At 33.1% G+C, this 13731-nt stretch overlaps 2 protein-coding genes across 4 annotated transcripts; both read right to left on the reverse strand.

Moving 5' to 3' along the window:
* Positions 1-3536: 3536 nt before the first annotated feature.
* LOC128549763 (cholecystokinin receptor type A-like) lies at positions 3537-5437 on the reverse strand. The gene has a single exon (XM_053527283.1). The coding sequence runs from the start codon at positions 5116-5118 to the stop codon at positions 3901-3903; it is 1218 nt and encodes a 405-aa protein (XP_053383258.1). The 5' UTR covers positions 5119-5437; the 3' UTR covers positions 3537-3900.
* Positions 5438-6464: 1027 nt separating this feature from the next.
* LOC128549764 (alpha-2Da adrenergic receptor-like) lies at positions 6465-13209 on the reverse strand. 3 transcript variants are annotated; one of them, XM_053527285.1, is made up of 2 exons: positions 12908-13209; positions 6465-9852 (listed from the first exon to the last, which is right to left on the reverse strand). In XM_053527285.1, the coding sequence occupies exon 2, from the start codon at positions 8842-8844 to the stop codon at positions 7633-7635; it is 1212 nt and encodes a 403-aa protein (XP_053383260.1). In that variant the 5' UTR covers positions 8845-9852; positions 12908-13209; the 3' UTR covers positions 6465-7632. The 3 variants fall into 3 exon arrangements, with proteins under 3 accessions (XP_053383260.1, XP_053383261.1, XP_053383259.1); XM_053527286.1 differs by having other exon boundaries at positions 12845-13209; XM_053527284.1 differs by lacking the exon at positions 12908-13209 and adding an exon at positions 10711-11270.
* Positions 13210-13731: the final 522 nt, after the last annotated feature.

Raw genomic sequence — 13731 nt, forward strand, 5'->3', positions numbered from 1 at the left:
CCCCTGTGGGATTCTGTTTATCAAGAGCTCAAGTATTTTTTCATAGATTAAAAGCTGACATGCTATACTAAAGCCCAGGTAATTTCAATTCGTAATAAAGTGCTGAAAATTGGCTCTCCAATAGCAAAAGAAAAAAAAAAGAAGTCCACGCGCATACATTTACACGGGGTGACCCCTGCGCGTGACCCCTAACTATCTACGAATCAAAATGCGGCTTTCGTTTTCAAGTTTAGCATTTCTACTTTCGTTTTTTTTACTTCCGGAAATAGCTGAAGGTCGAGTGACGTCATTTTCTGTGTTGTCAAAAACATACATATGCCTGGCGAGATTGCATAAATATGTGCTGGCCGTCCTAAGGTTATCAGAGAAATCATTTTTTATCTAAAAATCAGTGCTTTTTCGACATTTTTTAACACGTCTGTACGAAAACTGACGTTTGAGACAAAAATGGCTGAACTAAAATGCATTTTAGGAAATCTGTATATCCTTTCCGCAGCCTTAACGTACTAAAACGTATTAGCGTCTGATGGCCCTTTCACGCTTCCGTAGAAACAACATTTATTACACGAAACTTATTTTGAAAATATTTCTGAAATGTCTAGGTCTGCAGCTCTCAAATACGGTTATATCTTACATCTGAGGCATATACTGACACTCTCAGACAACATCAAAAATGACATTTTGAGCGATTTGATGAAGTTCCAAAATTATCAATGTACCCTTGGTCCGTTACGGACCCCTGTGGGATTTCTGTTTATCCAGAGCTCAAGTATTTTTTCATAGATTAAAAGCTGACATGCTATACTAAAGCCCAGGTAATTTCGTAATTTCAATTCGTAATAAAGTGCTGAAAATTGGCTCCCCAATAGCAAAAAAAAAAAAAAAAAAAAAGAAAAAAAAAAGAAGTCCACGCGCATACATTTACACGGGGTGACCCCTGCGCGTGACCCCTAACTATCTACGAATCAAAATGTGGCTTTCGTTTTCAAGTTTAGCATTTCTACTTTCGTTTTATTTACTTCCGGAAATAGCTGAAGGTCGAGTGACGTCATTTTTCGTGTTGTCAAAAACATACATATGCCTGGCGAGATTGCATAAATATGTGTTGGCCGTCATAAGGTTATTAGAGAAATCATTTTTTATCTAAAAATCAGTGCTTTTTCGACATTTTTTAACACGTCTGTACGAAAACTGACGTTTGAGACAAAAATGGCTGAACTAAAATGCATTTTAGGAAATCTGTATATCCTTTCCGCAGCCTTAACGTACTAAAACGTATTAGCGTCTGATGGCCCTTTCACGCTTCCGTAGAAACAACATTTATTACACGAAACTTATTTTGAAAATATTTCTGAAATGTCTAGGTCTGCAGCTCTCAAATACGGTTATATCTTACATCTGAGGCATATACTGACACTCTCAGACAACATCAAAAATGACATTTTGAGCGATTTGATGAAGTTCCAAAATTATCAATGTACCCTTGGTCCGTTACGGACGCCTGTGGGATTTCTGTTTATCCAGAGCTCAAGTATTTTTTCATAGATTAAAAGCTGACATGCTATACTAAAGCCCAGGTAATTTCAATTCGTAATAAAGTGCTGAAAATTGGCTCCCCAATAGCAAAAAAAAAAAAAGAAAAAAAAAAAAAGTCCACCCGCATACATTTAGACGGGGTGACCCCTGCGCGTGAAATAGCTGAAGGTCGAGTGACGTCATTTTCTGTGTTGTCAAAAACATACATATGCCTGGCGAGATTGCATAAATATGTGCTGGCCGTCCTAAAGATTTGTAAAACGAACAAATGATCTTTTTATTTCATTTCTTGTCAACCGTGTCCGTTTAACATGCATAAAGTCAAGACGTCGGAAGGAAAGTAAATAGTTCTACGAGTTTAATAGGTGTCTTTTGAACTTTAGTATTATATGCACATATTTTAAAAATTTTCAAAGAAAAAAATGTTCCGATTGTTTATAGTTTATCTTCTTCCACATATTTCACTATCAGATAAAAACGATCGTCATATTCAATGAAACACTGAATATATAACAACAAAATGAAAAATGCGTGTCACTGGAAATGTCGTCATAAGGAAATTAAATCTTAACGTTAAAGCTTTAAATTGTAACATATACATTGTAAATATACACAAATACATATTTTTTTAAAAATAAGTGTTAGCAAAATAAGTGTACATATTTTGTAATACAGAAAACAAAGTAAAACTTTACAGACTTAAACTGAAGACATGGCGAAGAGTTGGAATATATAATCTGTATTTAGCAGCCAGCAAAGAAAGCGACACATTTCGGCTGCTGAAGGCAGGTGGCTGCTTAAGACAAGTTGAAATTAAAAAAAAAATGAACTTGAGAAGAAAATTGACTGGCTGCTTAAGGCAAGTGGCCGCATAATACAGGTTGCTGCAATGACAGGTCCAATTGTTCTATGGTTAGCATATTTTTCAAGAGTCCGAATCCTGAATGCTTCATACTTCATCAGAAAAATGACACACAATTTGTAGTTTTGAGAAAAACAGCAACAGATTTAGCCACTGAAAGCAACATTATTACTTTATTTATGTATTTCTTCAAATGTTGCTTCTACAAAGTATAATGTGATATTTAAACGGCTCATATCAACACATATCGTATTTGAAAGTAAGCACAAAGATCCAACAGATAAAGCCGCATTTTGAGACTGTGCATGGATGTCGCCGTAATGGATATGTAAATACGATAGTTAAATAAAGTAGAATACAACTGGACAACCAGGACAAAAACACATATAGGAGTATGAGGAACCACCTTGGAAACACTAGCACATTTAGACTGAATGAATGTTCACAAATCCCCCCTGTTATTCCCCCAATTACAGGACAATAAAACAAAAGTTTTCTACACAAGGGGAATCCCATACAAATGTATAAGGTATCAAAAGGAAAAATATTTAAATGATCATGTAACTATAAATAAATTAATCTAACGAATCTAATACGCATATCACGTTACAATTACTCAGCTCTCACAAAGGTGGACTTAAAGAAACCGGTCATGATTTCCGATCTTCAATTTGACAGCTTTAATAATTACATATGTTGTTTAATGTAAAATGTTTATCATTATCTACCTTTATAATGAGGCTTAACATTTTGTTGACTACGTACAGTACGTCTTTAGTTTTCAACATCGTATTTCTACCTGAACTTAGTCCGGGATAGTGCATAAGTTACAGCCATCTGTTTGTTTTATTGTAAATTTTTATTTGGGTAACTAAATGATTAAACTCAATATTTCGGAACATAGTTCTTTTTAGAACTAACTTTCTCTATGTTATTGTATCGAGTTTTACAAAACATCAGATGAAAACAGACAATATTAAAATAAGACAATATTCACAAGACGACTTTACCCATAGACTTTTGTACTGCTGTAAAGGCATAACGATATAGCTTTTAAAATGCCTTATGAGGTGCATCAGAAGCAAGAGGCAGGTTTGTACGTCCACGGGTCAAGGTCACAGACAAGAACACTTATAGCTTTCGTGTACATTCATATATTTATACCAGTATATAAACATGCATTAAAACGTGATTCAGATAAAAATGTAACTTTTTTACAGATATTCTATCGAAGCTTGTTCTATATGTTAAACATGATAAGAAGGAATCCTGCATTGGTAACCCTGGTCGCATAAAAGATTCAGATCCAAAGGCCAAGGTCATAAACAAGGATACTCACAGTTTTAAACACATTTTCATATTTAATATATAATAACAACACTTATATTTTATATATACTGTCTCAAAATACATTCAATTGGTTTTATATTATGGTAAAGTAGTCTATGATAATAAGACATATCATATATGAATATGACATGTCAACGTCCCTGAGAAGAATTTCAGTGGGAGGTTAGAGGGTGCATTCGAAATTGTGCAGTTGTACCAGAACTCGAGGAAACCGTGCGCCTATCAGTTAACCTTTTGCAATACGGACAGAACGTCATGTAGAAAAATGCTCGGAATTTCGAGTTAAAAAATCCGTAGGTTAAAGGGTTAATTGCTGAATTCAGAAAATATGATCGCAGACCAATTTGAAAGGCAACTAATCCAGCGCCAGAAAGAGTTTCCCCTTCATATGTGCCCTGGAATGCTCTCCAGAGTGACAAAGCTAGGTGTGGCAAAAAGCTAACAATAAATACTGTCGTTATAACAAACATTACTGTTGTAAATTTCATAGTTTTGACGCTAACGTGTTCTTTTGGTTTGTTAGGAACAATTTTAGTGTGAATTTCACTTCCGGTAGAATGAGCTTCACTGACACCTTCTGTTTCACGATTTTTCTTTCTGTTGTGTACGCTTACTTTTGGACTGTTGTTATCGGTCACATGACTTTCAACGGTATGAGAGTATGACGATTTTGGTCGAGTGTACTTAATTTGTGATTTGTGGTGTTTATATATAGTTCTTCCAACAAGACTGTACAGCACAAAAAGAATAATGGCCGAAATTATAAAAGCAAGAAGAAAAAATCCATTGAAAATCCACAGATATATCTTGTATGAGGCTTCTCTTGTAGTTGTACAGTCAAACCCTTGCAGCTCGATGCCATCCTCTGTCAATATATCCACAGGTACAGACGTGTAGAATACGGCTGCAGGCCAGGACAGCAACAACGAAAACGGAATAGAAATCCCACATGCTATTTTAGCCTCCTTACTTCTGAACTGCTTGTTGAATGGTCTGCAAATTTTTCTGTACCTGTCAATAGCAATTACTATTAGTGTAAACACACTGCCAATTGCTGCAAAGTAGGTTACAAATCTCATAACTTTACAAGCACCGGCGTAAGGGAAATTGTAGAAAAATCTTATGTCCACAATTTCAATTGGAATTGACAAAGTGCATAAGATAAGATCGTACATCGCCACTCCGAGAATAAACATATTGTCTGAGCTTCTTCTTGATTTCCAACCGTAGTAGTAGCAAATTAAAACATTGCCACTTATTCCAGCCAGCATTAAAACCACCAAATACACAAAAGCAGGTATCATCAGAACTGCTTTTTCGTTGTTAAGCTGTTCAAGCAATGCATCCTTGTTTATTGTTTTGTTATTCATTTTGTATAAGATTTGATAGCTCTATCACTTGTAAGTTATTAATTTCAGCAAATCATGTAGCCGATATGGCTGATTTGGATTGTTTCATAGCTTTGTGTTATTCCATCAACATATATAACGCTCATATATTTTTCAAAACATTTAAGTTTTTGTCACTGCATTTTCTTTCTTTACTTAAGAAGAAAGAGTAGTAAAATCTGTTTAGAAATTGATTACACACTTCATCTTAACACAAACTGACGTGAATAATCCCAGAAAATTAAGATTTATACTTGAATTCGGGAAGTTATAATGTTGCGTCGTAGTTTTATGGTCTTCAAACATACACTAAATTTCAACACAAAAAAACTAGTGTAAACAAAATCTCACACTACTGCACTTTACTACGTTGTATTTGTAAACTGAATAGAATTATCACTCGTGAAATCAAAATATGCTGACATGAGAGACGACTTTGATGTAAATGATATGTTTGTCAACTGTGACTAATATAAGTTGAAGACATTATACTTTTATTTCACCTAAATATTATAACATCACAATTAATACCTATTTGTATTTAACAACTTCTTTCCTTATGCAGATATTTCAATACGTCCTTCAGATTTCAGTATTAACGTGCAATTTTACCAAAAACTGCAATTTTACTAACATTGTGCATTTTACACAACTTTTTCCACTTTCATACTGATAAGATTTATCCACATGCTTTTATGCTCAGAAAATGACGTAAGCAAATGAAGAAGAAATGGTAAAACATTTCTTCAACACTTTAACAAATAATATGACTTTTGTAACTTATAAAGCATCTTTAAAGATACCAAATGAGCTTACTTATCTTGTCAAGTGAGACACCAGACCCCGACTCTAACCAATTAGTTGAGTACAAATACCCTACTCTAATCACACAACCAAAAAGCTGTATTTAAATCTGGCATTACTATGAAAATTGCAAGAACAACACAGCCGAAGACCAAAAGTCAATGCAAGCGGTTTTTGGTGTGTGAGAATATTTTCTGTAATTCATCAAACTGGATGGGTTCGTAAACTAAAGTATATGCGAAGCTAAAGTGTACTTCCTGTGAAATGGAGTATGGGAAGAAAATCAAACGGAGAATCTTGTTTAGACAGAAAGCAGAACAAAAAATATAAAGCGAGCATATTAACGTGCATTTTTTCTACCGAGACGACATGAGCGATCATCCATTGTTGCATACTAGAGGTCTACCATTGACGAACCTCTGATAGATGAGAATGGCAACATCAAAATGCTATGTGTTTAGCTTATAATTCTTTAAATCTTATATATTTTTACAATGGGAAAAAAGAATGTAAAAACATTCTAAAATACTGTGTTCCTTTATTGCTAGGAGTCACACATTTGATATATGTTAAATAAGTTAGTAACGACATTGTTAACATTAGTATGAATTCTAATATAATGAGACAGATGAGTGAGATTTTTGACAAATGAAATAATGTGCTGGCTTTAAATCTCATGGTTCTGTACTTGTATGTCTTTAAATGTGAGGACGATTAGATCCTCTGTTATGGAGATATAAATTTATCACATCACAACGGTCTGTATTAAATGGAGAGAATGAGGCCTAAATACCCTCCCCTTTCTCCACCCCTTCCCCAACACACACTCCTCTTTAATTTTGTTGTATAAAAGTTATTAACGATATGAACATAAAGTGTGAAATTATAAATTCTCACGTGACAACTAACCATTTTAAGGGAAATGAACTGAAAATTAGAATATACATGCATTTCAAAAACATAAAGAATCATTTTGGTCGCCTTGGTCAAATTTAACAGGGTGATTTTGTCTGGTGTACTTGTCAGGAGAATTCTTTATGTATACCATAGAGATATTGTAGAACAAAAAAACACCCAACCCAACACACGCATGCGCGCATACACACCCTGCTAGTTTTGACCAAAGCTGACAATATTATACGACAATTTGTTACAGAATTATTATTACATGTGTATTTCACAACAATATGTTAAGACTTAACACTGCATTTATATACCTTTATGACTGTCTGACCTTTTGACAACGTTTGCACTCCATATATCCGAAAGTCAAAAAATGTAATGGACTTCCAGATATTCCAGTCTTTAGAGGGACTGATCTCCAGGTTAATATCAGAATATCATAGTTTTAAGAACATATGAACAAGTACCGTATTCTTAATTTTTTAAAAGCAATATTTTATTTGTATAAACGAACAGAATATACAAAGGGATAAATGAACAGTATAGACGTTCTCTGATCTGAATCCTTACTGGTCGCCCAGCCCTAATGTTGGTTTTCACACAGAGGCTTTCATTTATTTTGTGACCAAGGCTTTTGAGACTTTCCCCTTCCATTTTATATGGTAAACAAGTGTTGTATTCAAATGTTTTGTCATAAAGCTGCGTTTTACACATCTTATTTACAGTTTGATTGCTAACAAATTATTCCGAAAATTTAGTCATACATCTGTCACCATACCCTTTTAGCAATTACGTGGGACCAGAGCTGGTTGATATGGTGTTGCTTTCGGACGGCCTTCTACAGCAGGGGCAAAACGTCATATAGAAAAACTGACGGAATTTTGGATTGAAAAATCCATACGTCAACGGATTGATAGCAGAATTCAGAAAATAGGACCGTATACCTATTTGGAAAGCTATAAGTTCGGCATCCGATAAAGTTTCACCTTCATATTGACCCTGAATGTTTCTCCATAAAGATAATATAAGGTGTGGTAGAAAACTGAGAATGAATACCAATGTTATCACTAACATCATTGTGGTATATTTCACTGTTTTTATATCTAACTGGTTTTGAGATTTTCCAGTTGTGCTTAGGTCTGTTGCAGCCACCATATTGATAACACTTCTTCTGTTAGCTGCGTCCGCTTCTGATTCAACAGATTCATTTACTGTGTATTTGTGTTTTTCGTTTGATTTAGGTTGTTCAAATTCTGTGAGATGGTTCTCTGTTCCGCTAGAATTGGAATTGGAAGAAATCGGCCTGGAACCGTATCTTTTTCTTGACTTATTATGTTTAAACAAAACACGACCAACTAGACTATACATTACACAAAGTACAATGGATGAAATAAGAAAGCATATCAAGTAAACTCCATTAAAAACCCACAAATATACTTTATAGGAATCGTCCCTTGTAGTTGTACAGTCACAACCTTTCAACAGAATACCTTCTTCAGTCAAAACATCCACGGATACAGATCTGTAAAACACTAAAGCTGGCCATGAAAACACTATTGATACTATTACTGAAATTCCACATGCTATTTTTGCTTCTCTTAGTTTCAGCTGCTTCTTAAACGGCCTACAAATTTTCCTGTAACGATCTACAGCTATGACGAGAAGTGTATACACACTTCCAACTGCTCCGAAATAATTCACAAATCTCATAAATTTGCATGCTCCACTATTTGTGAATAAGTAGAAAAATCGCAAGTCAACAATTTCTATTGGAATCGATAAACAACATAAAATAAGATCGTAAACGGCCATTGCCACGATGAAAATGGTATTCGAACTCTGTCTTGATTTACAAGTGTAAAAGAAACAGACCATAGCGTTCCCAATCAGTCCCATTATCATGAAAATTCCTAGAATCACCATCACTGGTGTCATAAGGACAGCCTTGTCATTGTTTAACCTTTCAAGCAATTGTTCTTTATCCATCGTTATGTTTTCCATTTCTGTCTTCAAGAACGACAACTCTTTCCTTTTAAACTGATACAGGACTTTTCAAGTAAGATGTGTTTATCAATCGTCTTGTTTGCTTTTCTCTGAACAATTTAAAAACAAAACAGTTTAATCTTCTACATTGTCTTTCAAGCAAATCTCCCTGTATACCGTTGTGTTTTCCATTTTAAACGGGTACAAAACGTTAAAGGCAAAATTGCACTCACCACCGTTCTTTCTTTATTTATACGTTAACCGAAACTTCAATATTTTTATCATATGCAGATTGTCACTTCTAAACTATCCGTTCTGAATTACCTCCAAATTAAGTATAAATTTGATTTTAAATTGTGAAAACTAATTTGTCTTATAATCATATGACATTTATTCATAAGTAATGTAACAGTTATCAATTTGAATCTAAATGTTCAGCTTTTTTTTTGAAACTTGATAAATTAAATACCATTTTACGATATTTGTATATAATTCAATCAATTATCCAATGATATGCTTGTAGAATGGTCCATAATTATTACACAATTAATTGCTGCATGTCCAAAACATATTGACGTTTAACTAAATGCAGTGTCTCATTTACTCCAAATCAAATGTCTCTTTATTTCAAATGCAATATTTCTAAAAGAACGCATTCAATATATCTCAAGATCAAATCTACAGATTTAATGATTTATCCACAAAGTAATGCCGTGTCTGTTAACACTTATGGGATTATAATGAAGGGCACACTTAACATTATTGAAGCAGTCCACTTAATGTATTGCTTTACTATGTTTCCCTCTACAATGAGCTGCAATAATCAAACAATCCTAAATTTAAAAAAATAGTTATACCACTATTTCTTCCCACACATATGATCAGAAGCTGTGCGACGTTCACTGTACCGCGTTAGAAAAATCATATCTCCGCTGCATCTTTTTAGTATAATCGTTTCATCTCTGTGCAGTGTTTGTTCAATGAGATATCAGCACTCTTCAAAAGGAGACCACTCCGCGCATCAATCTGAAAAAGTAAACAAACCATTTTCAAAACATTTCATTTAAGGTAGTGGACCGGTTGTTACAATCCGCATTTTCCGTTTTATTACGTGCTCTCGGTGTGCGTTTCCACAATTGTTATAAAAATAATATGAGCCACACCATGAGAAAACCAACATAGTGCATTTGCGATCAGCATGGATCCAGACCAGCATGCGCATCCGCGCAGTCTGGTCAGAATCCATGATGTTCGCTTTCAAAGCCTATTGCAATTAAAGAAACCGTTAGGGAACAGCATGGATCCTGACCAGACTGCGCAGGCTGGTCTGGATCCTTGTTGGTCGCAAATGCACTATGTTGGTTTTCTTATTGCTCGGCACAATTATGGATTCATTTTCTTTATCACACTTGACACTTGTTTTCTTTCCTTATCAATATCCAATATACCAGTATCAGTTGGGTATTAAGTTGACAGAGATTTTCATCTATTAAACACAATAACATTTATGTAGCTAGACCTCTAAAACGTTTTATTACATGACCCCTTATAAAATTCACCTGTCCATATTTTCTCCTATTGAACGACTAAATTTTGCTGGGCAAAAGTCAAACTTTGAGAAAAAAGAAATACAAAAAATGAAAGAAAAAAATATTTTTGATGTCATGTCATAAAACACCTGTGGAATGGTTCGGCGGCAAATAAGTGTATTTTGTTACAGTGTTACTCATAGATATATTCTCAGGTTGATTTATATAATATACATGATACCACAAACTGTAAAATACCATCAACACAATCGAACTTGAATGTTAAGAGAATTCTGTCATGCTCTGTTAATATTCAGCTTAAGAACATAAAAAATGTATACCGATAAATGTTTACCTTTTCAAGTGTTTTTTCGCCTGCTAATATTTACATAAGTCATTCTGATAGAGGTTGTATATTTTCTTTACATTTCCCGTTTTAAGTAGCACTTTGAATAAGACATTCATTTTGAATAACTTTTAACATTCTTCAGTGTGAAATAGTATATGACTTTTGTAAGGCTTTCCTCTATTTTCCACATTTCAGCACGTGAATGACTGATTTTTACTATCCAATTTTTATTTACCATCGAAATTCATTTCAGAAAGCAATGTATGTATATATTATCTTTAGTCGCATGTATAAAATGTTTATTGCTTTAGAGATAACATTCCAAACGATATTGTAGATAATTTACTACTGATCTGCACCTTAATTATACTTGTAAAGATGTGTTACTCACTTATTTGATAATAACATTTTAAAGAGACATGCTGTACCTGTCTCATGAATCACTTAAAGCTATATATTCATAAATGGATTAATATCTACCAAGCTTGAATAACTTAAAGCTATAGCGATATCTACCATAATAACATTCACATGTAAAGAGCTAAAACATTTACATATACATGTAGTAAATGTTTTCATATGTATCTGATCTGCTAAGTTAATATATAAGAAAAATAGTATAAATCAGAAGCTAGTTTAACAAAATATACTACAGAAATATGTATTACAAGTACAAATCATAGGCTAGTTTAACAAAATATACTACAGAAATATGTATTACAAGTACAAATCAGAGGCCAGTTTAACAAAATATACTAAAGAAATATGTAGTACAAGTATAAATCAGAGGCCAGTTTAACAAAATATACTACAGAAATATGTATTACTAAAAGGATATTTAATATACGACTCGGTTGTGTCTTTCTGCCATAATGGCGCTTTCGAACGTTTATTTTATAGATGAAAAGAGCGCTATAAAAATCTGGTAAATAATAATAATAATAATAATAATAATAATGGCAAACGAAGTGCCATAACCGAACTAGATGCACCATTAAGGCTAGAAGACACATACCAGCTGTTTATTGACCATACCTTCACTTCATTTTTACTATAGTATTCTGTTTTAAGTATTTATTGTAAAAAATGATTCAACCATTTCATCCGCCACACTAACGTTGTTGCATAACGTCGAGACAAAATGAGTCAACGTTTGCGTTATGACTATGGCGTGAGGGGCACGATTGTATATTAGGGGTCCGTTTAGTACGATATATATAAATAAGATAGTTACACACCACTGGCAAAAATAAGCATACACTAGAGCCATACTTATCACATACGCAACAATAAATAATTAAATAATTAGGGCAAGTTTTACAAAATACAAAATGAAAAGGATAAATCAAAACTGATGCTTGTTGAACAAAGTACATATCAATATTCAAAATTAAATACACACCAAAGAGAATTTTAAAAAAATACACACGCATATAATCAGGTTAAAACTAGACGCGAGTTAAAAGTCGCAATGAAAAAAGTTATATACCAGACTGGGGTCTATCAAAATGCATTAGAACAAATAATTTACAACATTGGATATACACCAAAGACTACTTAAACAAAATACAGCCTATAAAATAATACATCAAAGACCATTTAAACAAAATACACACTTATGAAATAGATTAAAGGCCATTTCAACAAAATACACAACAATAAGATATATCAAATGCCAATTAAACAAAATACACTATAAAAAGGTATACGACAAAGCGTTGTTTAACAATATTCATAGTCTGTGAAACGGCCGCTTTATTTTGGTTACATAACACAATAACATCATGAAGATAAACATCCACCAAAATGTTAAAATGTTATCTATCACATATACACAAAAAGTTAGGAGTTAATAAATACACTGTAAGTAAACACTTGCTGTTAAAAGTGGTAAACTTACGTGCAAAACAACAATAAAAAATTTAATGTTTGCCACAGAAATTTCGACGTAATGATATGTGTTATGATAACTTTACTGACGTTCCGCATTAATAAGATATGCAAATATAGAAATAAAATTCACAATAAATATTCTTCACGCTTAACAAATCTTTTGAAAGCTACTACACTCTTAGCAAAGAGTGTTTTTAATAACATATTGAAATAATAACAAAATCATTTAAATAAAACACATACTTACTATTTTGATGCGCACACCAGTACGAAAACGAAACAAAATGATTAAATATTAGTTAATACTAACCTGTTAACTTCCATATCACATTATTCCTTAATCTTTTCTATTTAATTAATAAGGTACAACTTAATTTCATACAAATGAGGTTTCGTGCAGTCATTTATCTAATAACGCGAGACCCATAGTATACAATTTATCACGGTCATTATACACACAGTTATAAAGTAATTTCTTTATATCATTTATTCATAAAATCAGGTCCACAGAAATCCTTGAGAAAACATTGATATTATTGAATTATATCTTTTGATCATGATTTTCAATATAAGCGCTAAATGGGTTGGTATTTTTGATGAATTGAAATGGAAATGATAAAAGAGCAATCCTTTAAATACATACAAATCTAGTAAGTTATTTTTTTACGTCAAATGACACGATACAGTATTAAAATGTTAAGTTTAAATGGAAGCTATTGAGTTACAGAATGTAATACGGTTTTATCACCTATTTTATGTAAGTTGTTTAACCATATGCTTGTAAATGGTATCTACCAAAAAAGTTGGACTGAAGGTATAATAGTTCCTGTTCCCCCAAAAAGTGATTTGAGCGATATGAATAATTATAGAGGCGTAACATTAAGTATATTTTCAAAGATATTTTCAGCATTATTAGATTCGCGCTTGAGAAAATGGGCAGAAGAAAACGAGTTATTGTAAGAACTTCAATTTGGTTTTCGCAAAGGAAAATGCACGATAGACTGTGTTTTTGCTTTATATTCAATTATGAACAAAGTTTAAAATGATGAATATGAGAAACTTTACGGTGTTTTTGTAGATTTCCGTAAAGCCTTTAATGTTGTGTTGTGGCTTACATTTGATGTGGTAGTGATC

Source organism: Mercenaria mercenaria, chromosome 16 (assembly GCF_021730395.1).
Source record: "Mercenaria mercenaria strain notata chromosome 16, MADL_Memer_1, whole genome shotgun sequence".
NCBI lineage: Eukaryota > Metazoa > Mollusca > Bivalvia > Venerida > Veneridae > Mercenaria > Mercenaria mercenaria.